At 39.6% G+C, this 27,128-nt stretch overlaps 1 protein-coding gene across 3 annotated transcripts in view; it reads left to right on the top strand.

Moving 5' to 3' along the window:
- Positions 1-27,128, top strand: part of itpr3 (inositol 1,4,5-trisphosphate receptor, type 3) — a 363,942-nt gene that overhangs the window by 80,543 nt on the left and 256,271 nt on the right. For all 3 annotated transcript variants that reach the window (XM_076277395.1, XM_076277396.1, XM_076277394.1), the window contains 6 exons: positions 8,325-8,486; positions 10,394-10,566; positions 14,982-15,101; positions 18,974-19,156; positions 20,774-21,025; positions 23,411-23,555. In XM_076277395.1, the coding sequence (XP_076133510.1) occupies positions 8,325-8,486; positions 10,394-10,566; positions 14,982-15,101; positions 18,974-19,156; positions 20,774-21,025; positions 23,411-23,555 (1,035 nt within the window). The remainder of the gene's footprint in view (positions 1-8,324; positions 8,487-10,393; positions 10,567-14,981; positions 15,102-18,973; positions 19,157-20,773; positions 21,026-23,410; positions 23,556-27,128) is intronic.

Here is a 27,128-nt window from a genome sequence, read left to right as displayed (position 1 = left end):
TATTATTAATATCATCCTCACCAAGTCGTGTTAATGTTGAAGCTACCATACATGATCATCTTCAAAAACAGTCATGAATGCTAAAACAAAACAAAAAAGTTATAGCCTTGAAGCTAATCTTCTTTCCACTTTTCCGACCTACGGTCAATCCATCGAAAACCTCTGAAATGATTAGTGCCGTTTTTTTTTTAAATTAGGTTTACTTTTTTATTATTGTTAGGTTGCCTCTGTGTAAAGCTTTACCTTAACATACGGTCGTGTATGCTAGGTTTTGCTTATGAGTTACCGTCATAGACAGTAAGGTGGACTGAGCTTCTTAACCAAACAATACGGTTATCTCCCTACGGCGCGAAAGAGAGATTACGTCAAAGCTAGCTTCCCTCCAACCGAACAAGCTAACCATTCTTTTTACGGGTAACCAACGTTACGGACGAGGTAGTGGAGTCTGTTTTGCCTTTGTAGTGTTTATGTGGATTACACAGAAGCTACAATATCGGCACAGGATATATGTTATATGAAATTATGGTATTTCAAAAAAAATTTACTTCTATGGGAGTTAGCAGAGAGGTGGTCCCTCCAGCCTACGTCGATTCTTCTACTTCCGGGAATTCGCCTGCCCCCTTGCTTTTCCCTCGCATAGCAAGTGGTCATTTTCTCTGGCCATGCATATCTTCCTACTGTCGAACTTCTACAGTCGGACAACTCTAAGGTAGACTAGCTTGTTTAGCTTTTTCATTTTATGCGCCACAGTAATAGCCTGACGACCCAGACCCACATTAAGATGTACTGTAGGGTCTGGGAACTCACCATTGGCAGGTGCTCAATCCGAGGGGCAAGATAAACGGCTGCTTTTCAGATCCCTCTGCACGCAATAGGATAGCGCTACAACTCACAAGTCCCATGCGTTTTCCCACCAGCGGAGCTAGTTGGCTAGTTAATCAAACTTTTACAAATTTTGCTGTTCGCCTGTAGCAGCATCTATCTTCTTTGTTTTCAAGTAGCAGGGAATTCATACAGAACCGTCACAACTCTGCCGAGCCCGCCCACCGACTCTATACAAGATGTGATTGGCCTGGTTGAAGTTTAATTTTTCCAGCTCGCAAGCCAACGGAGAGTTGCTGCAAATTACATTTGCTGCCGCTAGGGTGCATCTAGATTTCCAGGCTACCACAGTAAATCACCATGGCTATCATGTTCTGTATTCACATAATTACATCATTTCTGTCCAATCAAATGTGCATTTACAGGAGAAACCATAGCCAAACCCGAACAGACTCCCCAAACAGTGTTTTTTGTACATGGCTAAGTAAAGCAAGCGTGGTGAAGGGTTTGACTCAGCCCACGACAGTCAATTTAGCTTTAATTTAAGTCGAGTGCTCAGACCATGCCTCAGATAGAAACAACATTAATTCCGATTTTTCAATTATCCATTTTTCTATCCACAAATTCAAAATTGGGACACAACTCCAAAATCCTAAATATGTATTTGTTTGCAAAAAAAACACAATTTTAGAAAATTGAATCCAATTTTTCCATATGATAAGAATTACACAAACCCAAAAGACCACAGGGTCATTCCACATCAATTCAACCAGGGCCCACGCACTTAGGTCTCAAAAAATTCTGAAAAAAATACCAGGTGTACCTATGTTACCCAGGAGACACACTGTAAATGTGTTTTATGTAAGATTAATACTTTCCAAGATACAGCCAGTTTTACAGGGGGAGGGGGGTGTCAATTTTGTTCTGCCTTTTTTTGTCAATGTTCACAAGCCCACAGCACAAGAACTAAACCATGTAGGAGGCTCAAATTTTGCATGCTGGTACATAAATAGGAATAGTATGTAGCAAAATTGTCGTGTTTGGTCTGGATGATCTTGCATGGTCATAGCTGTCTCTCAAAGTTGATAAAAATGTTATTGGAGTTTTTGGCTGGGCTCTGTTTAGGCCTTCAGAAGACATATTTGTACTCAACATAGGCTCTTGATTTATTTTCCTTACTGAGATAAGTAGAAACACTCTCACAAAAAAACAATAAACAGAAAATAAATTCCTTCAGGGTCTGAAAAATCATTTTGGTTCTCATTTCAGAGCACCCAAACACCTTGTGGGAATATGCAAAGATTTTTTTTTTTTTTTTTTTTTAAAAACACCAATTTGACTTGTCTTATGCAAATCTTTCTTTTTTATTTTCCACCCTGAACATGGGCAAAATGCACCATTGAGATCAATATTACATTATGTAACATTCATAACGTCACATCCATAACTCACCATTAAAGGTTTTAAAAGTAAGAAAGGGGCACAATTTGTTAATCACACTTTACATTGATATAAATCAGCTTTGCACAGAAACTTGTGACATTGTCGTATCAACACCGTTTGTGTAGAATAAACTTTTCCTATAAAGCATTATGGATGTGACATGGCCATGGAACTTGCTGACTTATAAACAAGAGCCTTACACATTTAAGGAGCTGTGCTCTTAAGGCAAGCTGAACATACACCATTCCCCTGTCAATCTGGAATTTGTCAAATGATAACAATTTGTTGGGACCTTGAGTCCATTAATCCCATTTTTAAATATGTATAATGTTGCCATGTGAAAAATGTTGTCTCTGTATAGTTGCACACCATATTTATGATGTAAAAACAAATGTAATTTTCCATCAAATTCAATCAGATCAGTTACAAACAATAAAATATAGACCTAAATGAACAGTTCTATTTGTTTGTGCACAACTTTTTTTCCATGGTAAGGATGACCTTTGCATAGAATTGCCCTACTGTAGATGATGAAATGATGATGCTGGGAATGCTGGGACACAACTGGGATTATTGTGAAATGTTCCTCCTTTTGGTTAGGTTACGGTGACGCTAGGTTACGGGGATGCTGGCGAGACACGCCGCTCCGTCTCGCATCATGTTTGTTTGTTTTTATGTAAGGTTCGTAATTTTATGTAATGTCATGTTTATTTTTTGTATTGATTTGGCTAGTTAAATGTTTCTCTCTTTATTTTTTGTTATTTTTTATAGTTTTCGTGTTATTCTCTTAGTCCTTTTTACTGCTTTCAAGTCGGCTGATGTTGTTAACGTTTGTCCATTGGGAGCTTGCTATGGCTAACGTTAGCTTTTGCTCTGGGCCTCTGACATTCCCATCCATCTGTGAGCCGGTGCTGCACTTCACTGTCTGGTCGAGGGGATTTCTCGGGACAGCAGCTGGAGCTACTCTGCGAAGGATCTGCCGAGGCCGCCGAGCTGTTTCTGACCTGTGAGCTGCCATGCCAACAGCCTGGAGTCTGGATTGAGCAGACTAACGTTGAAGAACTCTGCATTACGGACCAACAAGCTGTCGCTGTAAAAAGTCCACCGAGTTGCTGATCTACAAGATCGCCCAAGACTTCGGACTGTTATGCTTCTAGTGATCTCCAGACTAACGAGGCCTAACGTTAACGTTATCTCCAGACTGCCAGTGAGTGTAACTTTGTGGGCGTTGCATCGGTTATGGAGACACAGCTGTGCGCAGTTTTACGCGAGTCATCATTGCCCTTGGACATTTTCAGCCAGTTGGAAATTGGACTAATTTTATTTTTATTTTTTTATTGATTTTATTTATTAATTTGTTTGTTGTCTGTCTTGTATGTCTTGGTGTCACGGGTACGCTGGCGATTACGCCGATCCGTCCGTCATCTTTTGCGTTTGTTATTTCTTAAATGTAGTTCTATGTCTTGGTGTCACGGGTATGCTGGCGACTTCGCCGCTCCGTCCGCTATTGTCTTTGTTAGTATATGTGTCAATGACAATGTCTTATATATGTGGAGCGCTTTGGGTTGCACTCTGTGCATGTTAAATGCGCTATACAAATAAAACTGACTTGACTTGACTTTTGTTGTCTTTATTATTACTCAACTTTTCCGGCCTTTTGTTGCCTCCGTCCCAACTTTTTTGAGATGTGTTGCTGGCATCAGATTCCAAATGTGCTTATATTTTCCATGACATAGTCCAATTTGTAATTTTCAGCATTTGATGCGTTTTCTATATCCTTTTTGCAGCTATATGGGTTTTACGAGATTTGCAGATGATTACATTCTGTTTATAACATCCCAACTTTTTTGGAATTGGGGTTGTATCAATATATCAATCAATATATTTCAAATATATTTCACCAAACAAACGGTCATATAGGGATTGTCAAAGTCATCGCCGCCCATCTCCCCCCCCCGTCGTCTACTGAAGTTTTGGTCAACGATACCCGGGACACCGAAACACCAGGGCACATGAAATTTGGTGGGTATGTAGCCCCCCTAGACTTCCCCGGGTGCCACTCTTATGTGTACATTTAGTGACTGTAAACTCATTGGCCTGTAGATGGTGGTGCACACACATACACACGCACACACACACAGGCCAGCACATACTATCGGTATCGGCAATTAGAACGGCCGATACATAATTACAAATTCAGTAGGATTAAAGGAAAACCAAATATTCATCATCATTTGGCAGCATTTCCAGTATTGGCGTTACGTAGTCGTTTGTCCACCAGATGGCGCATCGTTGCAGTGAGACGTTATTTTGTTGGAAGTTAACCCTTAGAACCCGATTGACGCAAAGTGCGTCAAAAAACACACCCTTTCTTCTCTGTTACATTGCTCCGGAACTGTTCATCGCAGCGAGATGAAATCGTTATTGCATGACAGAGCAGAAGTGGGGCTTTCCAAAGAGACTACACACTTGTCTGTACGATGAAGTACGAAAATGAAAAAAAATCATGAAATTAAATGAAATTGCATCATATTTACAGTCTGTACTTCTCTGCGTTCACCTGCGCACCCATTACTCTCGTTTGAATTACTCACGAACCCGTGATCACATAGATATGGCACGCATATCACATGGAAGAGGGGACACAGGGCTATCCATTGGCACCATGTTTATCGATCCTTCTGGCTTATAAAAACAGACGAAGTGACTGCAAAATAATAACGTCATGTACACAAACCAACGCTGCACACCCATTACTCTCGTTTGAAGTACTCGCGGACCCGTGATCGGATAGATATGCCATGCATGTCAGATGAAAGAGACTTAGAGCTATCATTTGATACCAAGTACATCCTTCATGGTTATAAAACAGACGAAGTGACAGCAAAATAATAACTTTATATAGCTGGTCTCACCCCACGTTTTTGTCTGTTCTTGTGGCAAAGCATGTTTATAATCCAACGCTATCGTGTGTTTCTCTATGACAAAGCATGTTCATAATCCGGTTTTGAGATCCTAGCAAATTCCTGCATGGCATCCAATTCAAGGCTCACATTGCATCCCAATTTGTTCAACAAAGAAACACCTTTTTGCATTTACTTTGTTCATGGCAATGCAGTAAAAAGTTGAGAATCATTATGAGTACATACACCATAGGCATGTAGGCTAACACGCAACCTTGGGTCAAGTCAGGTCAGATCAGTTCGTGTCACAGATATGGAGCGCAGAAAGGTCATTTTTCATCACTGAATAAAAAATGGCATTTATTTCCGTAAATCACACACCACATATTTTTGTAAATTGCTCAGCCACAGAGTATCCCTCCAACATGGCAATTATATTGCCCGATTCAGGACAGTCTGCCCTACACACACATGAAATGCATGTAGAGCTATGAGCTTGCTGTGGTGAGATACATGTCGAAATATAAGAATTGTTATAATACGCTTTTTATATTTTAATTCAGATCTGGATAGCCTAGACTCTGCTGAAAAAAAACCAATATATAATATGTGTGTGTGGCACTTACAATGACCAGAATAAATCCTTATGAATAAAGGTAGTGAAAATGCCCTAAAAACAGCTTAGGGTTCTAAGTGTTAATCTAAAGTGGGTTGGAAAGACGCTTCAGGACAACACTGTAGTTTATCGCAGAGATCATCTAATAAGGGTAGGATGATTTTCACATGAAATGTAAGTCCCATTTCTTCTTGAAGCCGAAATAAATCTGAGAATGTTTATCGGACATGCTTGGTTTTAACTGCAGGTACGTTAATCTTATACAAGTTGTATACCTACGACCTAGGTAAAATAATGTTAGGCCTACCGTTAGCATTGGTTGAGTGATGGAGGCCAATTTGATTATTGACCAGTGCATTTGTAGAAAACCATAAATGCGGTTAAAAGCAAATTGATATCAGCACTGTAATTGTATCTTTCGACTGTCATCTTCTTGTCTGACCATATAGCCTACAGGAGCTGAGTTAGTCACAATGCGTTTGCTAACGTGATGGTTTTCTAATGGAAAATATAGGCCTAGCCTACCTAAAAGATAACCTGTCTATGAAGCATCCTAAACAGGCTGGGACATTTCTGCTTGCTAAATAGTTTTTTCTGCTGTTGATTCGCTCACAGTCCTTGGTGGCCCTGTCAGTGCTTTGTAAAATGTTGCATTACAGTAAGACCACAAAAAGTCTCAAAAATCATCTGAGCTAACGTTCATTCCCAAACAATCCTCTATTTTCAAAGGTGTTTCAAGTAACGTTAAGGAAGAGCATGGCTCAAAGTAAAGTAACTAGGGCTGAGACGACGTAATTGACTAGACTACATAAATTCGTCAAAGTGAATCATTTGTGTCAACTCGTCACAATGTAGATTTATTAACGCACCAGTGATGATCTAGGCTACATCTCCATTTAAACCAATGTTTTAGAGCGCACTTTGAGAGATGTATCCAGGGCAGGGCTGTACCTATTGCACGTGCTACAAAAATCATTCTGTGTATGGATGATTTACTAACGTTACGTCTGATACAGTTTTGCCTATGGCTATACATGCGTGAGACTGAGACGCTTGTTTGTTTGTTTGAAGTGCTTGTTTAGGGTGTGACTGTGAGAGGTGAATCAATGTGCTTTGATTCCAGCTTGGTAGTTGTAGTCTATGCGATTAAAAAGCATGTGTGTGTGGGAAGTATCCAAACAATGATAACACTTTCATTATGGCTGCTTTAGCCACAGACCTTCAGCTACTGTACAGTGGGTCCCATTTAGAAGTGGCCACTTCATTCGCTCTTTCTGTGATTCATGCAGCTGGGTGAAATGTATTACAACTTTTCGCCAAGAGGTGGCAGCTTAAGTCCGCTTGATACTGTAAGCCAGGTGTTTTCAACCAGTGGTCCGCGGCCATCGATATTTTTCCCACGAACAATAACGGACGCAGCTCTCAACTTGGCCCGGTAAAATGTGAACAGTCTAGCGACGCATTTCATGAAGGCCCTTTAGGACATGTCAGTTATTTGTACCACTGGTTAGATGTAAAACTGCATTTCGTTTTATACTATTGGTATTTAATTTGTGCATTGACAATAAAGTTGAATATCATATCATATGAACTAAAGATGACTAAAATCGTGCATATGTAGAAGAAGAAACATTCACAAAAATCCATGGCATGACCTCTCTTCTTGATAGCTGTTGAAAACTGCATGGAAATGACAGGGATTGTTTTGTTTGTTAATAAATAAATAAATAAATAAATAAATAAATAATGTAAAACTAATACCTTCTGCTTTCCCCAAATACAGTGTAGCCTACAGGTGTACATGACCTTTCATCAGTCCAGTTGCAATGGATGAACTGTGATGAACTGCCCTACTTGTGATTGTTTAGAGATTTTAAAGGTTTTATAACAATGTTTCAAATTTTTTGGCTAGTGCTACAAATCTATTCACCTTCGCAGCGCCAGTAGGCTACTTGCTGTGCGGCCCGCACAAACACACACAGGCATGCCAAACAAGCATACACAAAAGTTTCAAGAGTGGGGGTGGAGTAGAAGATGGATACAAATTGATTAGTGTGATTTATGTTCGCGGAACGGATGTACAGGACTGAGCGCGGTCATATTTTGTACCGCTATGCGGTACATCTAGTTACATTTAGAGATATATCTGTAATCAAACAATCTGATCACTGTACAGCAATTCATTTCTGTCAGCATGTATACACAGGTTGTACAGACAAATCAAACACTAAAAGTATACTTATACTAAAACAACAACAGACTTGTGATAGTGGTTGGATATGTTTAATAAATCGCCTTCACAGAATGGTACGGTCATTAACTTTCAAGCCAAGAAAGTTAGCTTGACACATAGGCCTAAAACCCTGTCCGAACCCTGTCACAGTTATTGGTTATAATGTGCACCCCTAATATTAGATAAAAGGGAAAGGGGAGAGGGAATTCAAAGGGAAAAATGTGTAATATTTATGAATAGTTACTGTAAAATTGATTTATATTGTTATGCTGCTAAAATACTGTAAAATGAAATGTTCTCTGCCCAGATTTTTGGGATTGTTAAAGTTCCATTTAAGGACAGAGCTGGTGAGGGCCCTTTGTTGCGGTTGGAGGAGCTTTCAGACCAGAAAAATGTGCTATACCAGTACATGTTCCGCCTCTGCTACCGAGTCCTCCGTCACTCACAGGAAGATTATCGCAAGAACCAGGTAAATGTGAATTTGTAAACTTCCAAGTTTTAGGATTCATTTGCAGAGTTAAGTACACACACTGTGACATCAATCCATGATTTTAATCAAATGAACTTACCACCATGCCAAACAGATCAGTTCATTACTAGCAGAATTAGCATTTTAACGTTTCTGGTTTTGTGTCCCATTTAAAAGTGATCGTTTCCAAACTGGTTAGAAACTGAATAAAACACTGGTTAATATTGTTCCATGTAGGGCTGTGTGACATGATGATACTTTGGGACAGTATAAAAATGGCTGTTGAAAGATATCTTACGGTATAATGTCTACTGCTGAAGTCACAATGCATTACATTGTAGCACAAGTGAACAGAATAATGACTATAAGCACTGCAGAATGTGTTACAATGTGACTCAGATGTGGTGAAAAGATAAGTTTTAATTTGTTAAATCAGAGGGAAACTTCAGTAGCAAAATCCAGGTATGGTATCCAAGTCAAACACAGTAGCACAGACAGGGATGGATTACTGCACGGGCCTACCGGGCCCAGGCCCAAGGGGTCAGGGGGCCCTGAAGCCCAAACCATTGCATGGAATCATTGCCTCAATATCAACACATCAGGATGTAAGCTATGAATCTGATTGAATTCAAGTATTGGCCATCCCCAAAATGCACCGGAATACAGGAAATCACATCAAACTAATTAAAAACACACACATGCGACAATTAGTGGGGGGGCCTTAATACATCTGGGCACAGGGGCCCGAAAGTTCATAATCCGTCCATGAGCACAGGTACAGGCAAACAATTCCAAATCACAGTTCCATGAATCTAAGTCAGGGCACGTAACAAGGTGAAGAATTGTAGCAGTACAGTTAGTTCTCTAGGACAAGGCTCAGTATGCTCAGAAGTAACAATGCCTCATACTGTAACCAGGGAAACATGGTCATTATAAAGTCTGCAGCTAATTAGTTAAAAGGTCACAGGTGCTTAGAACTTCAGTTAATCGTAGCAGGACTGGAGTGGGCGTGGCTGATGCAACTGACGGAGAGGTCTATTTTGCTGAATGGGTGTTACAGTAACTATCCTTTGATGACCCCTTATTTAGATGCAATCACCTTTGTTTCAGTTTAGCTAGCAGTGTAATACATGTGATTCTAATGTCAGAAACCTCTTATTGTCATTACAGTATGTTTTTTAAAGAGCTATAAAATATAAGTATTACTATCATCACAATGAGTCGGTTTGCCATGTCTATCTACTATCTATATAGTACATAGCTCTGGATTAGCAATCTACTAGTCATAATGTACAGCCATATCATATTCATTTAGTTTATTATTCTGTTATTAAGTTCTGTTAAACTCATGCTTGGAGCTAAAAGGGTGAAATTAGTACTGATCGCTATTACAGGACTCCATGGTTTGGTATAAGATAGAGGAATTAGAGCATAAGTGTATACAAGTGTAACATTTGCTGAAAATTATGATTTAGGGATGTTATTTAAATGTAGGTATGTCAAATGTTATTTCAGAATCTGACTGATGCCACACAGCCACACTCCCTTTTTAAAACCATACAATTTAGTACATTTAATTCAGTTTTTAAGATAAGCATATTCTGTTTAGTATCACATTAGAACTCTTTTTTTACCATTAAAACATTTGAACACATATGCTGTAATTAAACTTATCTCAACTAGATCTGGTGTGACCTGCGTTGTGTACACTGCTCAGTTCACATTAATTATGGGAGATTGGCGTGGTAGCAAGAAATCTAAAACCCATGAGTTCACTGTATAGAGCCAAAGTGTGTGTCACATTTCTATTATTTTTAAATTCTTCACCAGTGATTGGCACCTCACAAAAGGTTTTTGGTGTGTGTTACTTGTTTATATGCTCTCTTGAACTGTTTCAATGTAAATAGGAGTACATTGCAAAGCAGTTTGGAGTGATGCAATCTCAGATAGGGTATGACATCCTCGCTGAAGACACCATCACTGCATTGCTACACAACAACCGAAAGCTACTGGAAAAGCACATCACTAAAACAGAGGTGGAGACATTTGTGAGCCTGGTGCGACGGAACAGGGAGCCAAGGTACATGCTACTCTTCTATGGATGTTTAAAAGTACTAGGAGTCCACAATGCAAGTTGCTATTGAACTGGGTAAAAAAACATTGCAAACATGATACTTGATTTTCTGCATTGCTATTTGACACAAATTAAAAAAAACTCTCATGGCATCTATGAGAAATAAAATGATCTCTTTAAAGTGGAAAGCTGGGGGTTGGAAACTGACCTGCGGTCATGTCCCGATCCCACCCCATCTCTCTCTCTCCCACTCACTTCCTGTCTATCTTCACTGTCCTGTTGGAATAAAGGCAAAAAGCCCCCCCCCCCCCAAAAAATGTGGAAAGTGGGAATCTAAATGAAGAGAAATGCACATTTCTTAGGGTGCTTTCACACCTCATGCTCATTTTGAACAGTTGGTAACAATGGTTACATGAACAAAGCAATTGCACTCTGTTTTGAAACCCAGAGGAGGTGGTCCCAGATTGTTTCCAAAAGAACTCTTAAGTGGTACATTATGTCTGGAACATCTGTCAAGAGAGAAGCTACAATCTGGCCAGTGTGAGAGTAGTTTAATTACGCTCTGCTCTAAATGTTGCCCTGCAAACATGAAAGGAATCCAGAGTCAAGCTCAACATTTGCATCGATTCAGCTTGTGATTGGGAACTAAATAAGTATGTCTCGCAGCACTGAGAGGACAAAGTGAACACTAGGGGTGGAACAGTTTATTGTTCTAAAATCCAAAATTCTCCTTCACAGTGCACCAAAAGATGACAAATCCTGTTCAGAATGTGTTTCTCTATCTCGCCATCGCTAAGCTTTTAAGTATCATGTTGGAGCTGTCAGCCTTGTTGTGAGATAGATAGATAGATAGATAGATACTTTATTGATCCCCAAGGGGAAATTGAATAAAATTGTGAAATTGTGCTTGTTTAACGTAGAAACTTCATTCAAACTGTGTTGCGTAGGTCTTAGGACACTTCAGCTTTCACTTCAGCACTTTTCATTTTTCATTGTTTTAACTATTATACTTTTTAAACTATTAATTAAAAACGATTAAACATTTCCCCATAGACTTAACATTGCTGATTACGACATCACAATTAGCAATAAGCAACTGGAATCCTATGCCAGGTGTTCAGGTCACCTGCAGCAGAGCCTTATAGATAGATCTCTCTCTAGGGCTCTGACCTGCAGCAACTGTCTGTTCAACTGTTTCCTCTGCCCTCAACTGTTTCAAAATAAAGTCCTCACTATAATAATTCCCTATTGAATAATTTAATCATTTAAACTACACAACTATTTAACTGTTCAGCCATTCCAACTGTGAGTTGTCATCAACTATGATTCACGCCAACTGTTTTCCCTGCCCACAACTGTTTCAAAATAAAAGTCCTTACTACAATAATTCCCTATTAAATAATTTAACCATTTAAACTACTCAACTATTTAACTGTTCACCCATTCCAACAGTCAGTTGTCATCAACTATGATTCCCGCCAACTGTTTCCTCTGCCCACTACTGTTTCAAAATAAAAGTCCTCGCTACAATAATTCACTATTAAATAATTATTAAATTAAAACTATTTAAACTATCCAACTACTTAACTGTTCAGCCATTCCAACTGTCAATTATCAGCAACTATGACTCCTGCCAACTTTTTTGGTTGCTTGGATTATATTTAAACAATAAACAATATTTAACAATATTTTATTCAGCAGGCATTTTTGCATTTCCGTGCACTCTTAATTCCCTGGAATTGCATTCTCTAGTTTCATTTTACAACCTGAAGAACACATTTGGGAGGCCATGTTTGGGCATTTACTTCTTGAACAGTAGTATTCCTAGCCAGCCTAAACTTTGCAGGACAGAAGAAAATCATCTTCTCAGTATTATTGAAACAGTAAAAGTTTTATACTGTATGTCCATATAGCAAAGAGTATCAAGGGTGTTATACACCTGTTTATTGAACCCATTTAGTATCTATCTTTTATTTCTTAAAATAGTGCATTTAATCAATGTTAGAGACTAGAGATCTACGTTTTCCTGGTGGATAGAATGCTGGCTCAGACTTGCTGTCCAGGGGCTGCCTGCACCACTCAGAGTGGTGCCTGAACCCTCAGGTGGTGGTGAAGATATGGTGATGCATGGTGAATTCTTGTCTACCATCGCCAATGAGGCGTTGTTATACATTCATAATAGTTAACAATGAGTGAACTTGACTGAGAGAGGACCTCGGTCCCCCTAAGGTGGGCACGAGACAATAACCCTTTTCATTGGTTCTCTGGACTTGGCCCTTTGGATTGCTTCAGAATGCATACAGACTAATATGCAGAACAAATTTCTTGCGGTGTGCCTATATATTCATGAGACAGGTGATTTGAGATTGGTTCAGATCAATGATGTCATCCAGGAATGACTTGCCATTGGTCAATGTCTCGTGTTCTCCTTACTTAGGTTATACTCATGACTATAGGTTCTTTGGTCCTTTCCAGGGTCCTGTGTTCCCAAGCTCTATAAAGGGAACAGGGCCACCTGCCCCCATAAAAATGCTTTCTGTCAATTTATTTAAAAATTCTAAGAATGAAAAACAGTAGGATGAATATTGCCTGCTAAGTAATTTAGATAGCTTTTTAGAACTGTATCGACATGCCAGGTTTTAAATGCTGAAATTATGCTATCAATGTTGAAAAATATAAAGCATTACTTCTGCATTACTTACTGCTATTTATCAATTTTTGCTCAAATTATGGTGCAGGTGAGTCAAATTGTAATTCAGAAAAAAAAAGCATTATTATTGTATTGATTTTGTTCAATTCATGTAATTCAACATGCCAATGATGATGATGATGGTGATTATTATGACCGCCGCGCAGGTTTAGTCAGATTTTCTGTTTATCCCAAATTTCCGTCAAGGATTCCCGGGACACTGAAAGACCGGGGTACACGAAACTTGGTGGGCATGTAATCCCACATGGATAGCATGGAACCATCGTTTTTCGTTTTGATCTGTAGCCCCCCCGCTGGACTGGACCCCCTGAAAGGAGGGTAGGGCAGACAGTTTTCTGTGAATATCTTGAGAACCGTAGGGTTTAGGAGGACCATTTTTTTTTGTATGTTGATCTCAAGGGGCCATGTCAACCCATTCCATAACCACTCATTTCATGTATAGCGCCACCTAGTTAAACACAAAAAAGTAAAAATGAGGTGTAATCGCAGGTATCTGTGACCTAACATGCAGCGAACTAGCACGAAATTGGAAGTGTAGGATCATTATGACACCCTCTGTATGCACGCCAAGTTTTGTGGAATTCCGTTCATGGGGGGCCACACAATAAATGAATTTATGTTACTATACACCAACTGGCCTGTAGGTGGCCGGAGACAGTTTTCTGTGAATATCTCGAGAACCGTAGGGCCTAGGAGGTCCACCTTTTTTTTGTATGTTGGTCTTAAGGGGGCATGTCAACCCATCCCATTACCACTTATTTCATGTACAGCGCCACCTAGTTAAAAATGAAAAAGCAAAACATTAGGTGTTTTCATCACAATATCTCTGGCTGACAAGGTCAAAACTGCACGAAATTAAACGTGCAGGATCATTATGACACCCTCCGAATGCATGCCAAGTTTTGTGTACTTTCGTTCATGGGGGGCCTTACAATAAAATAATTTATGTGTACATTTAGTGACATACACCAACAAGGATTCCCGGGACACTGAAAGACCCGGGAACACAAAACTTGGTGAGCATGTAACCGCACATGGATAGCATGGAACCGTCGTTTTTCGTTTTGATCTGTAGCCCCCCCCGCTGGACTGGACCCCCCGAAAGGAGGGTAGGGCAGACACAGTTCTCTGTGAATATCTTTAGAGTAGGGCCTTGGATGACCATTTTTTCCCGTATGTTTGCCTCCAGGGGTCATGTTAACCCATTTCATGTGCACAAACAGATACACACGCACACACATACATTCACAGTAATCATACGTATGACACATACTCACACAGTAGACATATGTACGCATGCATGCACAGGCACATACGCAGGCACACACAAGCATGCGCACACACACACACACACACACACACACACACACACACATAACATAAACATGTACATGCACACATGTACACAATTCAAGAATTTCTCAGAATTATGAACAGGCAAGATGGAGGTGGGGTTGTATAAAATGAATTTTACATGAAATCTATGAACTAATCATGTTTTGGTACTTGTTGTCTAGCAGATACTAGTGAGAATTGAGTGTGGATAATGCAATTTAGTGAGACAGTTAGAATCATATAGGCCTTTCAGCGTGATTTATTTTTGCTGGACTGGGCGGCGGTCATATTTTGTACCGCTCTGCGGTACATCTAGTTATTATTATTCCATAACCAACCAGGGCTGGCTGCTAACATGTCTACTTGGTATCCATAGGTTTCTAGATTATCTCTCAGACCTGTGCGTGTCAAACAATGTGGCAATCCCAGTTACCCAGGAGCTCATCTGTAAGTGTGTATTGGACCCGAACAACCAGGACATCCTCATTAAGACAGAGTAAGACTTCACTTTCACCTTTCTCTATATTGTATTAATAAAATGTATGTATAGACAGTAACTATTACAAAAAATAAGATGTACCAGGATGGAATTGCTCCTGTAGACAGTGTTACCAGGTAGGAAAATGAGGAAACCTGTAAGAAAAAAAGGATGCTCTTTTGGTTGATGCAGCATTCAGTCTTTATTCCAGTAAAAAAGGCAGTAGCAAACCATGTGAAACACAGTTTGGGTTCAGGGGTGTAAGACTGACCACAAGACTCTCAACTCTGACCATAAATGTTTCAAAGTGCTTTAAGGCTAAATCCACACTAGTCTGAGTAAGTTTTAATGCAGATTTTCAATCTGATCAGCGTCCACAAACACCGTATCAGTTTCGCAGTAGATACAATGTGCGTCCATATTGCTCCATTGATGATACGTAAATCTTTAGGCCATTCACCCTATGTCAAGTCCCGCATCCCTATGTTACTGTTGCTATGTCAGATAAACAAATCTTTAGGCCATTCACCCTATGGCAAGTCCCGCATCCCTATGTTACTGTTGCTATGTCAGATAAACAATGGCCATGTAGTGTTAAAAAAACCTGCATTAAAACTCGTAATTCTGATTCTTGAAAATCATGACAAACCTACAGTCAACAAGTATGGGTACAACACAAAAAATAACCATCAGATAAAATCTGCAAACTTGGGAGAAATGGGTACCCAGCTAACAATGTATGGTTCCCAGAACGTTCTTGGAACGTTAGCATTTGGTTGCGGGGACATTCCCTGAAGGTTAGGTTTTTTGTTGTCCCATGTTTCCCATAGAACGTTAGAGGCGCTAATGCGCGATAAGATGAAGGACTAGCAAAAGACGAGAACACCCAAGCAAAGCCAATCAGGCCAGTGCTGCGCTTTGTATGAAAACGAATGACTTAAAGGAACACTAATTGAGTTTCCATCTTGGCCATCTTCCTGTTTCCACATTGGCCATCTTCCTGTGATGGTTCCGCCCAGACCTCTTCATGTGGCTTATTCTATAATTTATAGCCTTCATTTGGCTTTCCTGTCCAGGTGAGAGCCTGACACCAGCGGAGGAAACTTTTTTTTTGGGGGGCTTTTTATGCCTTTAATCAGATAGGATAGTGGAGATTGACAGGAAGTGAGTGGGAGAGAGAGTCAGGGTGGGATCCGGAAAGGACCACGGGGTGGGAATCGAACCCGGGTCGCCGGCGTACGGTGCAGGTGCCCCAGCCAGTCGCGCCACTGCTGGGGCCGGAGGAAACTTTTTAACATCACACCTTTTTGCAGATGAATACAGTTTTTATTAAAATCTTACAAACCCATTATAAATTGGTGTACCACATTGCAGAGGTGGGACCAAGTCACTGTTTGGCAAGTCACAAGTAAGTCAAAAGTCTTAGCAGTCAAGTCCAAGTCAAGTCCCAAGTAAATACAGAGAAGGGCAAGTCGAGTCCAAGTCCAAGTCACATCAAAGCCAAGTCGAGTCCAAGTCCAAGTCCCAATCTTTTTCAAGTCCTGAACAAGTCATCAGGTACTCTTCACTTAATAATGCCATTATTAGACTATCGATCATAATTTTAGCACTTCCATCTAATCTACAGTATTTTTTTTTTTATAAATACAGATTAAAATATGTTTCTGTCTTGTAATCTTTAATTTACGACATATGCATGTGCATACCTGTGTAATATACACATGTGCATACCTGAGTAATCTGTACAAAACGGATAGCTACATGACACTCAGCACAGCTGCAAATATATATATTGTTTTTCCAAATTGCGGAGCCCACTGTAAGGATGAGTAATAATTTGACTGATGGCACTGCGCTAGGCCACAGATTTGCCTGCAAACAATTTATTAGGCTGTTTGCCAGTGCCGACTCATAAGGGAAGCCAAGGTCAACACTTTTATATTATTTGAAATAAAAAAGTGACAGTAATTTTGTTTTAAAGTATTAATTTCTTAAGAAATACTACACATTTGATGCTGTTTATCTCATTTGTAAATGGTGCACTGTCACTTTAAGCCCATTGTGTCATTGTGTGCCACTGTCCACACGTTCTCATAATGATCTTTTTTTACCAGCTCCGTTCAAATATAGCCTATGGCTAGTCCACAAACTCAAACATTGTTTGTGCCACATGTAGCACAATATTAACAATGATAACAATTATATTAAGTTGGCACAAACAGCTTTCATTCCTTTGGAAAGAGAAGCATGTATGACATGATGCTTGCTTGACATTTTCTGTTTGCAATTAAAAGTGAATTATGAGCCTGGTAGCCAGTAGCCACCTAGCTACAGTAGCTGAGTGGAATGCGTTTCAATCGGCATATCATGTGCTTCATGTAAATAAATTATTGAATACTTCAAGACTCACCAGTTCCATTACACAAGGCAAAGACAACTCTTCATAATATTCTTGTCCACTTTCCAAATCACATTGAGTGCAGCTATGTCATAGTGATCTCATAGTTTATAACAGTACGCTACAGTAGGCTAGTGAGAACCGGATAAATTCACAATCTCCTCTAATCTCCTATTTGTTGCCTTCACGATTTCCTTTTATATGTTTCTTATATTTAAAAGAAGATATCAATCATCAACAATGACAAGCCAGCTGGAACCTACTCGTTTTCTCTCCCTCTCGTGCGTGCTTAGATGCGTTCTCAATTAAATGCTGTAGGCTAGCATAAGTTTAAGTTGGATCTTAATGGAGAAGACTCGAAAAGTATCAACTTTATGGAACATGATGTTGGTGCTTTTTGACATTAAACGTTCTCTAACAAGAGTGCAAATCAGTCTGCAGTAAAGCTACTAGTGATTGGCTAAATGTTGGTCATTCCTCTGTCTCTTGGTACCCTACACACAGTGCGTAACGCGTGTGGGGGTAGAGGCAGTACTGAACTGTGCTCTGGCCGCTTGTCTCCGCTATTTTTTTTTTTAGTCGCGGGAAAGCGTCTCTGGGGTGACTGGTCCACGATCAGGAAATTTAGTTTTTGATTCGAGACATGTCAAGTCATCACAAGTCAAAGAGGCAAAGTCCGAGTCAAGTCTCGAGTGAATAGTATTCAAGTCCAAGTCGAGTCGCAAGTCATGCCGAATTTTATCAAGTCAAGTCTGAAGTCATTAAAATCATGACTCGAGTCTGACTCGAGTCCAAGTCATGTGACTCGAGTCCACATGTCTGCCACATTGTAAAAACAAGTGATTTATGGGATTGTTCTTAAGTTAACCAACATAGTTTAATTTTACCAACATAAACCTTGAATAACTACAATTGTAGGTGGAATTGATGTTTTGTTTTTACAGGTTTACACATTTACATTTATCCACTTTTTATCCAAAGTGACTTACACATGTCAATTATATTACAAGGGCCATAGTCCCCAGAGAAGCTCAGGGTTAAATTTGGACAAAAGAGTCTGCTAAATACCATAGCCATAATCATAACCATAAATGCCTAGCTTAAGAGCACAACGGTGGAAGCCGGGAATAGAGCTTTTACGTACGTCCACATTTTCTCGTCAATGACGGGTAGCAGATGTGTGCTGACAGTTTTCATACATTTTTTCCATGTTGCTCATACAGATTTGTATTATTCATGCTGTATTTATTTTGTACAAAAATATAGTTCATTATTAAACTGACATCGTTTCTGAATTGTAAATGGCCACTTGTTTCTGAAATGTATATGTTGTCTGAATTTGTAGCGTGTTTTAAATGATGTGCACATGTTGACAAATGAAGATGAAGATGGTTTTCTTAAGTTGTTTGTGTGAGGATGTGAGCGTAATCCACATTTACCTCATTCTGTATACTAGTTTTGTTAATTTGGTACTGGAATGGTGTCAAAACAGGCGCCGTACACCCAAAGAGATGCCCCATTTAACAGAATATTTGGGCATGGAGGATGAAGAGGATGAAGTGTGGCTGGTCTGGATGGACAAGACAAACGAGATACAAGAGAGGGGTATTCGTCAGCTGGCACAACAAGCCAGGCAGGGAAATGCTCATGATGAGAATGTGCTCACTTATTACAGGTATGAACTACATCAGCTCTCTGTGACTCTTTTTATCTGCAAATTAAAATCAAATGCATTTTAGTCACATTGTGCTTTCTTGCAGACCTGCAATAGGTGCTACCAGTAACATACCAAAAACATAAGAAAATATCAGCATATGGAAAAAAAGTGACCATGCAGAATAGATAGACCAGTGATGCACAACAAGGTAGAAGGATGAGCACAGTGACAATATACAGACTTATAAATATTATAAAATAAAAGATAAGTAAAATATAAAGTTTAAATCAGGGTCTAGGAACATGCTGGGTTTTTTTTTTGCAGGGAGCAGAATTCTCTAGACTTTTGTGCTGATAATTTGGACCTCAGTCTTATCTTTTTTAAAGGAATTATCCGGAGTAAAATGCACTTTAGATCGATTTACGGATGATTGGGGGTACATACGTTGAGTTGACATCAAAATCATGGTCCCTAAAGCCAAACCGAAGTATCCCGAGGTCTTTATGTGGTCGAATAGAGAGTCCAGAATGAATTTCATCAAGCCAGTACCTTTCTGGAAATGTTGCCATCTTTGCCGCCATCTTCAGGGGAAAGTCCGTAGGAGTCTTATTGCTGAGTGTGTTGTAACACGCTCTGGAAATTCACAATTTCGTCGCCGTTTAAAAAAAAAAAAAAAAACATAGTCCAGTATTTCTTTCGAAATTGAAGTTGTATGGACTGGACTATGTTTTTTTTTTTTTTTAAACGGCGAAGAAATTGTGAATTTCCAGAGCGTGTTACAACACACTCAGCAATAAGACTCCTACGGACTGAAATACGGATGAAATTCATTCTGGACTCTCTATTTGACCACATAAAGACCTCGGGATACTTCGGTTTGGCTTTAGGGACCCTCTACTCACTACCACGTAAGTGTTATGTTGTTTGGAACTGTAGAAGAGGTATAAAAATAGCGTTTTGTAGCGGCGCAATTGAAATGCCCCGCTCACTTCCAGGCTACGAGTTGTGACTGAAAACAGTACAATCGAACTTTCTCAAAACACATCCGAATGACATGATTTTGATGTCAACTCAACGTATGTACCCCCAATCATTCGTAAATCGATCTAAAGTGCATTTTACTCCGGATAATTCCTTTAAGCCTATGTGGCTCTAAAGGTAAGACAATTAGACTTGTTAGTGAAGGGAAGCCAGTGTGACTCCCTGACCAGTAGGAATAAATTGGGTGGTATTAACTGGTCTCTGGGCGTGCCGGGTGCCACAACAATCATGCAATGCCATTGCTTTCCTATGTTTTTATTTTAACTGGATGACTCACATATTACATAATATATACCCATCAAAATGATCACAAATGAGTTCAGAGATTTAATTTAACACAGGCTTGTCCCTTTAAAAGCTACATTTACATTAGACACCTCTTACAATTACAAGAGTCACCAACCTGCCTTGGATTTGACATGAGTCTGCTTTCGAGGCGATATATTATTGACAGTCTCTAGCCTTAGATGAGACATAAAACAAACATTGGGATTTTGTTTCTTATCAGTGACTGTTTACATGCACTTAAATCACACCCAAGAGGTCTTCATGAATCATCTGGTTTGTGTCTGACTGCCTTCTCATTGCTCTTAGGTACCAACTGAAGTTGTATGCCCGCATGTGTCTAGACCGCCAGTACTTGGCCATAGATGAGATCTCTAAGCAGTTGGATGTTGAGTTGATCTTCCTTTGCATGATGGATGAAACGCTGCCTTTTGACCTGCGGGCCTCATTCTGCCGCCTCATGCTTCATGCACATGTCGACCGTGACCCTCAAGAACTTGTCACTCCTGTAAAGTTTGCCCGTCTCTGGACAGAAATCCCTACGACCATCACCATTAAAGAGTAAGATTGCCTCCAATTTAGCTCCGCTTCATCTCAAAACCTTGTGTCAAGAAATGATTTAGAAAAACACATTCATGCTTATTGACAGACATGCCTGCTCATATATGGTCCGCTCAGATTGTGTCATTGATTCTTGTTCTTGTCTTTGGTCATTTTGATTCAAAGTGTTATTTTATGCATGCAGTCACAAACAATTGAGATTGAACCAGTTGCTCATTTTAATAATTCACTGTAATAATATAGGAAGAATGGTGCATTCATGAGCACCTGGGAAGTGGGATAATAATTCTGTAGCTGGGGGGGGGGGGGGGCTGGGGGACATCACATCTGAACTGATAACTATGGGCTTTGAAGGGGGAGGTTTGCTACCCTAGGAATCCAGAGTTGTCGCGGGAGCACAATTTCAATTTGCTCAGCGAGTCACTCTGGCAATAAATAATGATGCATGTTACTTTTGTCCCTTGTATCGCGAGGAACCAATCACATTGGTGTATCTGATATAAGTGGGCAGGAGGCGAGCTAAACAGATGACCGTCGTAGTGTTATCCAATTGCGTCAAAGTCCAAAATCAATCTGTAAACATTGGTTGTATAGTGTTATCCAATTGCGTGCAGTGAGTTTTTCAAATGCATGCTTGGTGTCGCCCCTCGAGTCGGGCCATTACATTATTTATTGCCAGACCCTTAATCTTGCTAGAGGTTTGCGAGAGCCCCCAGAACAATTTTTGACGTCACTCAACATAGTGAAAGATAAAAAATGGACTTGTTCCATGCCCAAATAAGTCACTTCATTGTTTGTCTAAGTTATTCTCATAAACACAGGCGAGTGTGATATTGAACAGTACTTCCCAGAGTACCTTTGAGTAATTATGTGATGTTAGCCTTCTGGCTAGCTAGCCTATGAACATTAGCAACGTCGCCCGTTTGTTGTTGTCAAGTGAACGCTTCCCACTTCCCAGCCACAGACGCACTAGAACAGTGCAGTGCATTTTAAAGCACTGTAATAAGAGTGCATTTCCATGCACTGTAATATTAAGAACTAATTTTGGAAGAGCAGTAATAATGATAATAAGTAATAATAATGATGATAATAATAATGATGATAATATTAATAATACTAGTAGTAGGTAATAATAACAACAACAACAACAACAACAACAACAATAATAAGGAGAAGAAGAAGACTTCGGAAAATAGGACAGTGCATTTCCGTACGCTGTAATAAGAACATCATACCAACAGTCAAACATGGTGATGGTAGTGTGATGGTCTAGGGCTGCTTTGCTGCTTCAGGACCTGGGCAACTTGCCATAATTGATGGAACCATGAATTCTGCTCTCAGAAAATCCTGAAGTAAAATGTCCGGCCATCAGATTGTGACTTAAAGCTCAAGCGGAGTTCGGTTATGCAGTGGGACAATGATCCGAAGCACACAAGCAAGTCCACCTCTGAATGGCTCAAAAGAAACAAAATTGTCATACAAAAGTTAAGACATACAGTAGCTTACTTATTTATATTATTCATTTATTTATATTGGGCTTCCACATGCCTTACTCTTGTATCTAGGCCTGGCATAGTTATCATACATAGCCTATTTACACAAAGGCAAAGTGGATGTATGAAAAGTGAAAGGTTCACCTAATCTCATTCACCCTCTGAAGTATTTTCCCAAAAATCTGTTTATTTTTTACCCCTGTGTTACAGTCAGCATAGGAGCATAAAATTGAGCTTATGAAAAGAAAAGATTTTATTTAAATAAATAATTTACCGTTAGCAAGTCCCGCCCATCGAACACGGTTGAGCCAATAGACCTCTGAAGTTTGCCTACAAAAAAGCTACCATCTTTGCCCATATAAGGAGATTGCTATCTTGGGAAAATAACAGAGGGATTTGGAATTATCACACCTGTTAAACTCTCGCGGGGACGACAAAATTAGTAATGCAAACGTTTTGCTCTACACACTTTTGTCCTCTGCCTTCGAGTGGATACTATGATCCCCGGTACTCCGGTATGTTAAGGCAGCATACTTTGACGTACTGACCCATTGGTCAATACTTTCAGTCACAGAATTGCTGTTTGTTTAAAAATCACTAAATAGGACAGAAAAATATCCAAATTGTCTTTCATGTGTACACAGCCTAATACTTACTGTCAGAACTAAACCAGGTCGTGTAGCTTTCCGTGGCCATGCTACCCTTTTGGCTTCCTTTTATAAAATGTTTTGTATCAGTATGATGTAATGCACTTTGATTCTGGAAGTATACCTCCAATTATTCCAGAGAGGAAGGTGAATGAGATGTGAATACAATTGCCTTGCCCTAGTTGATGTGGATGAACCTTATGGGTTGTGGGTTACTGATGTACTGCTGTATTACTTTGACACAGCTATGATGCCCACATGGACTACTCAAGAGATAATAAGAAGAACAAATTTGCCACCACAATGGCATTTATGGAGGAGTACCTTAATAATGTCTTGAATGATGATCTTCCATTTGCAAATGAAGAAAAAAACAAACTGACCTACGAGGTAAAGCATTAGCTTCTGGTGATTTCTTTATCCCCCTGAATAGACGCTGATATGTCAGAAATATAGTTTTATTGAGGATACTTGTTGATTTTGGATTTGTAGATATTTTTTTTTTTCATCAATATGTTTTATTGAGTTTCAACATAATACATGACTGAAACTTGACATAAAACAGGTAATAAAATAATCTTTTGGTGATTTACTGTACCCTCACAAATGAAAACATTGAGGAAAAATACAACCTTGAAGGGAAGCAAATTTATTCTGAGAAAAAGGAAAATCTCATAAAGAAATGTAAAATAATTTTTTAACAAAAACCCGTTGCTCACAATTATTGGCATAGATATATATATAGGACTACAGTAGAAGTCAAAACTCTTTATTCATCACTCTATGCATTTAACAGAGAGACGTAGTTATGATGCATCATAAAACTGACAAGTGAGTAGGCAGATCTTGACATTTATAATGTATTATTCAGATTAAAATTATAATCATTCATAATCATCTGTCATAATGCATCATGAAGTTGGTTATGACGACTTGTGAATACATATAGATGGTAATAATGAGCATTACAATGCTTTATAGACACCTTATAAAACATTATGAATGCATTTATAGGGTGTTATAAATACAACTTTCATAGAAAGTGTTACCCAATATTGTATTTTTGAAGCTTCTACATTGGTGTTACTTTTGTACTATTGTCACTACCGGTCGGCACCTGCCGCAATTTCATGTAGAGAACTTCATGTAGGCAACTTCAATTAACTTTTGATGCGCTCACAAAATCCTGGCTCTGAGCCAAAATGCGAGGGGTGGGGCCTGACGTGAGCTGTTATTGGATCAGTCGTGTGTCAATATGGAAATGTAACCAATGGGCCGCTGATTGTCCTACCTTTGGGCCAATCGTTGGCCAAAATTATTAAATTATAGCCTATTCTATCGGCCCAAAAGGTGCGTCGGCCCACCGGGAAAATGCCCGGTATGCCAGATACGCCCATGATCATCACAATGGATGATGATATCGTCCCATCGGCACAACCCTAGCCCACCTTCTTGCGCCAAGCACTTGACGTTTGATAACGTTTCATAACTACACCACACCCAATGTGAACTGGACAAACCCCGAAATTTGTTTAAACTTTTCGCTAGTGACCATGCATTTTAGACTGTCAAAATATAGCCCAAAAAGTTGGTCATGAATGGATCATTCATCAGGTCAGTGAACCAAAACAAACATCCAGATCAAAACAAATATGGTATTCTAAACACAAAATCAAGCTTCGGCCATTGCCATCTCTGTACCCTGATCTAAACCCCATAGAGTGGGGTGAGTCAAAGAGAAGAATGCACAAGTGTGGACCTAGGAATCTGGATGACCTCCTATGGGGTGTCATAGGAGACATTACAAGCTGTTTTATTGGCAAAGGGAGGCTTAAGAAGGTATTACAAGCAGGGGTGCCAATAATTGTGAGAGACGTGTTTTTGTTAAAGATATTTATTACTTTATGAGATTTTCCTTTTTCTCAAAATAAATTTGCTTCCCTTCCCTTTAATAATAATAATAAAACAAAAAAAACAATTGATGTAAACGCTTCTCGTCACATCATTATAGTTTGAAACAACTTCTCAATCAACTATTATATGTCATCTCCACCATGTTCAAGAAATTATAAGAAAGGAATCCATATGTCCCTCAAAGATCCCATGCCACACCTATTTCATTAATTTTCTTATCTATCTATAAATTGCAGGAACGTCTGTCTGTCTGAGTGTGTGTGTATGTGCTGCATATCTGTCGAACCGTTGGCCCGATTGATTAGATGCATCGTGATTCTCTCTAGAACGATTCGATGCTCGATGCAGATAAGTTAATAATCGTAATTTTAACAATAAAATTAGTTCGCCTGCTGCAACATTCTGTTCGCCTGCTGCAGAGCGCTACCTTTCTGTCTGCCATTTTTCTGCTATACACGCATGTGCACCAAACACATGACGCGAGTTGTTTACAAAGTTTAAGTGGTGACAAAATGGCTGCAATGGCGAGCAATAAATTTAAATGACCTGCACTGGCTACTTCTATGAGGTCGAGGGTAAGCTGGACAAATCCTACACCGTGTGCAAGGTAGAAACAGTGTTTCCGCTAGATTTTTTTTTAACAGTGGCAGCAGCCTGCTAGATTTTTTTTTAACAGTGGCGGCAGCTTTAGAAATGAATGGGTTTTCCTTAGCCTGTGCTACACCTTTCCACCAAGTTGTGCGGAAATTGTGAAGTGAAACTGGATGGGCCATAATTACCTCTGACTAGTTTTAGGCTACTTATTGTTAAATTGCAATGTGAGTGGCAGCCAGCAGGGGAGGATACGTCGGCAGAATTATTTAAAAAGCAACTGCAACTACATTGTGCGTCTGCCCTGATTCTGATACCATGGCGCTATTAATTAAACCGTGGCGGGCCGCTATGCTGAAATAAAGGTAGCGGAAACACTGAGAATCAAGCCCGACCCTATCCGAGCCCGTGCACGTTGTGTCCGAGCCCGGCCCGCCCCGATACTGTAATTATGAGCCTGAGCCCGATTTAAACCCAACAATTTTTTAACACGGGGGCCGTTATAACTGACGTTCTCAACTACAATTCTGAGTTGTTTGAACTACAGAAATATGTTTAGAATTATCTTAATGAATAATGCAACAAGGACGAAGCGTATAGGCCTAAACTGCGTTGTTTGTTTATTTAGAATGGAATGGATCGCAAATGGATCCGAATGAAGAAACGCTTAGGCTACAACGTAAAATGGCCTTATGTCCCTCTAGCAAAAGACATTGAAGGCTGACTATCATCCTTTTTGCCATGGCAAGCTGCTTCATTTGTCTGTTCTAGGGCTGGGCGATATATCGGTATTACGACTACGACCGATATATTTTTGAAAACGATATGTAGTTGAGACAATATCGTAATACCGGTATTATGTCAAATAATGGGCCAGACCATTCAGATAGCCGCAGCTGCTTCCCTTTGCAACATCTTGTAATATTATCCTATGACACCCCATAAAGTTGGAGAATACAAAGCAAGGGATTTAAGACTGTTCGTGTTTACAAAATCTCACCAGATCGTCCAGATTGCTAGGTCTACACTTTCACTTACACTGCATTCTCCTCTTTGATGGGCCCCACTGTTTTTCTATGGAGTTTAGATCAGGGGACTGAGATGGCAGTGTCTGAAGCTTGATTTTATGTTCAGCAAACCATATTGGTTTTGATCTGGACATTTGTTTTGGTTCATTGACCTGATGAATGATCCAATCATGACCAACTTTTAGTGTCTTGGCAGAGATTTACAGATTTCCTTTCAAAATGTTCAGGTTTTTCTTGATGTTCATGAAACCATGCACCTTAATTAGGTTCCCAGGGCCTTTGGGAATAAAAACAGCCCCACAATAAAACAGCCCCTCCACCATAATTTTCATTAGGCATGGGGTTCTTCTATGTATGCCAAACACACCTAAAGTGTTTCTAGCCAAAGAGCGCAATTTTCATTTCATCTGACAATAGACCACACTTCCAG

Source organism: Alosa pseudoharengus, unplaced genomic scaffold (genome assembly GCF_046254945.1).
Source record: "Alosa pseudoharengus isolate Yale_2024_CS ecotype anadromous, Long Island Sound unplaced genomic scaffold, YU_APseudo_1.1 YU_APseudo_1.1_scf_9, whole genome shotgun sequence".
Taxonomy (NCBI): Eukaryota; Metazoa; Chordata; class Actinopteri; order Clupeiformes; family Clupeidae; genus Alosa; species Alosa pseudoharengus.
The sequence above is the reverse complement of the archived record's forward strand: the minus strand, read 5'-3'. Positions and strand labels throughout refer to the sequence as shown.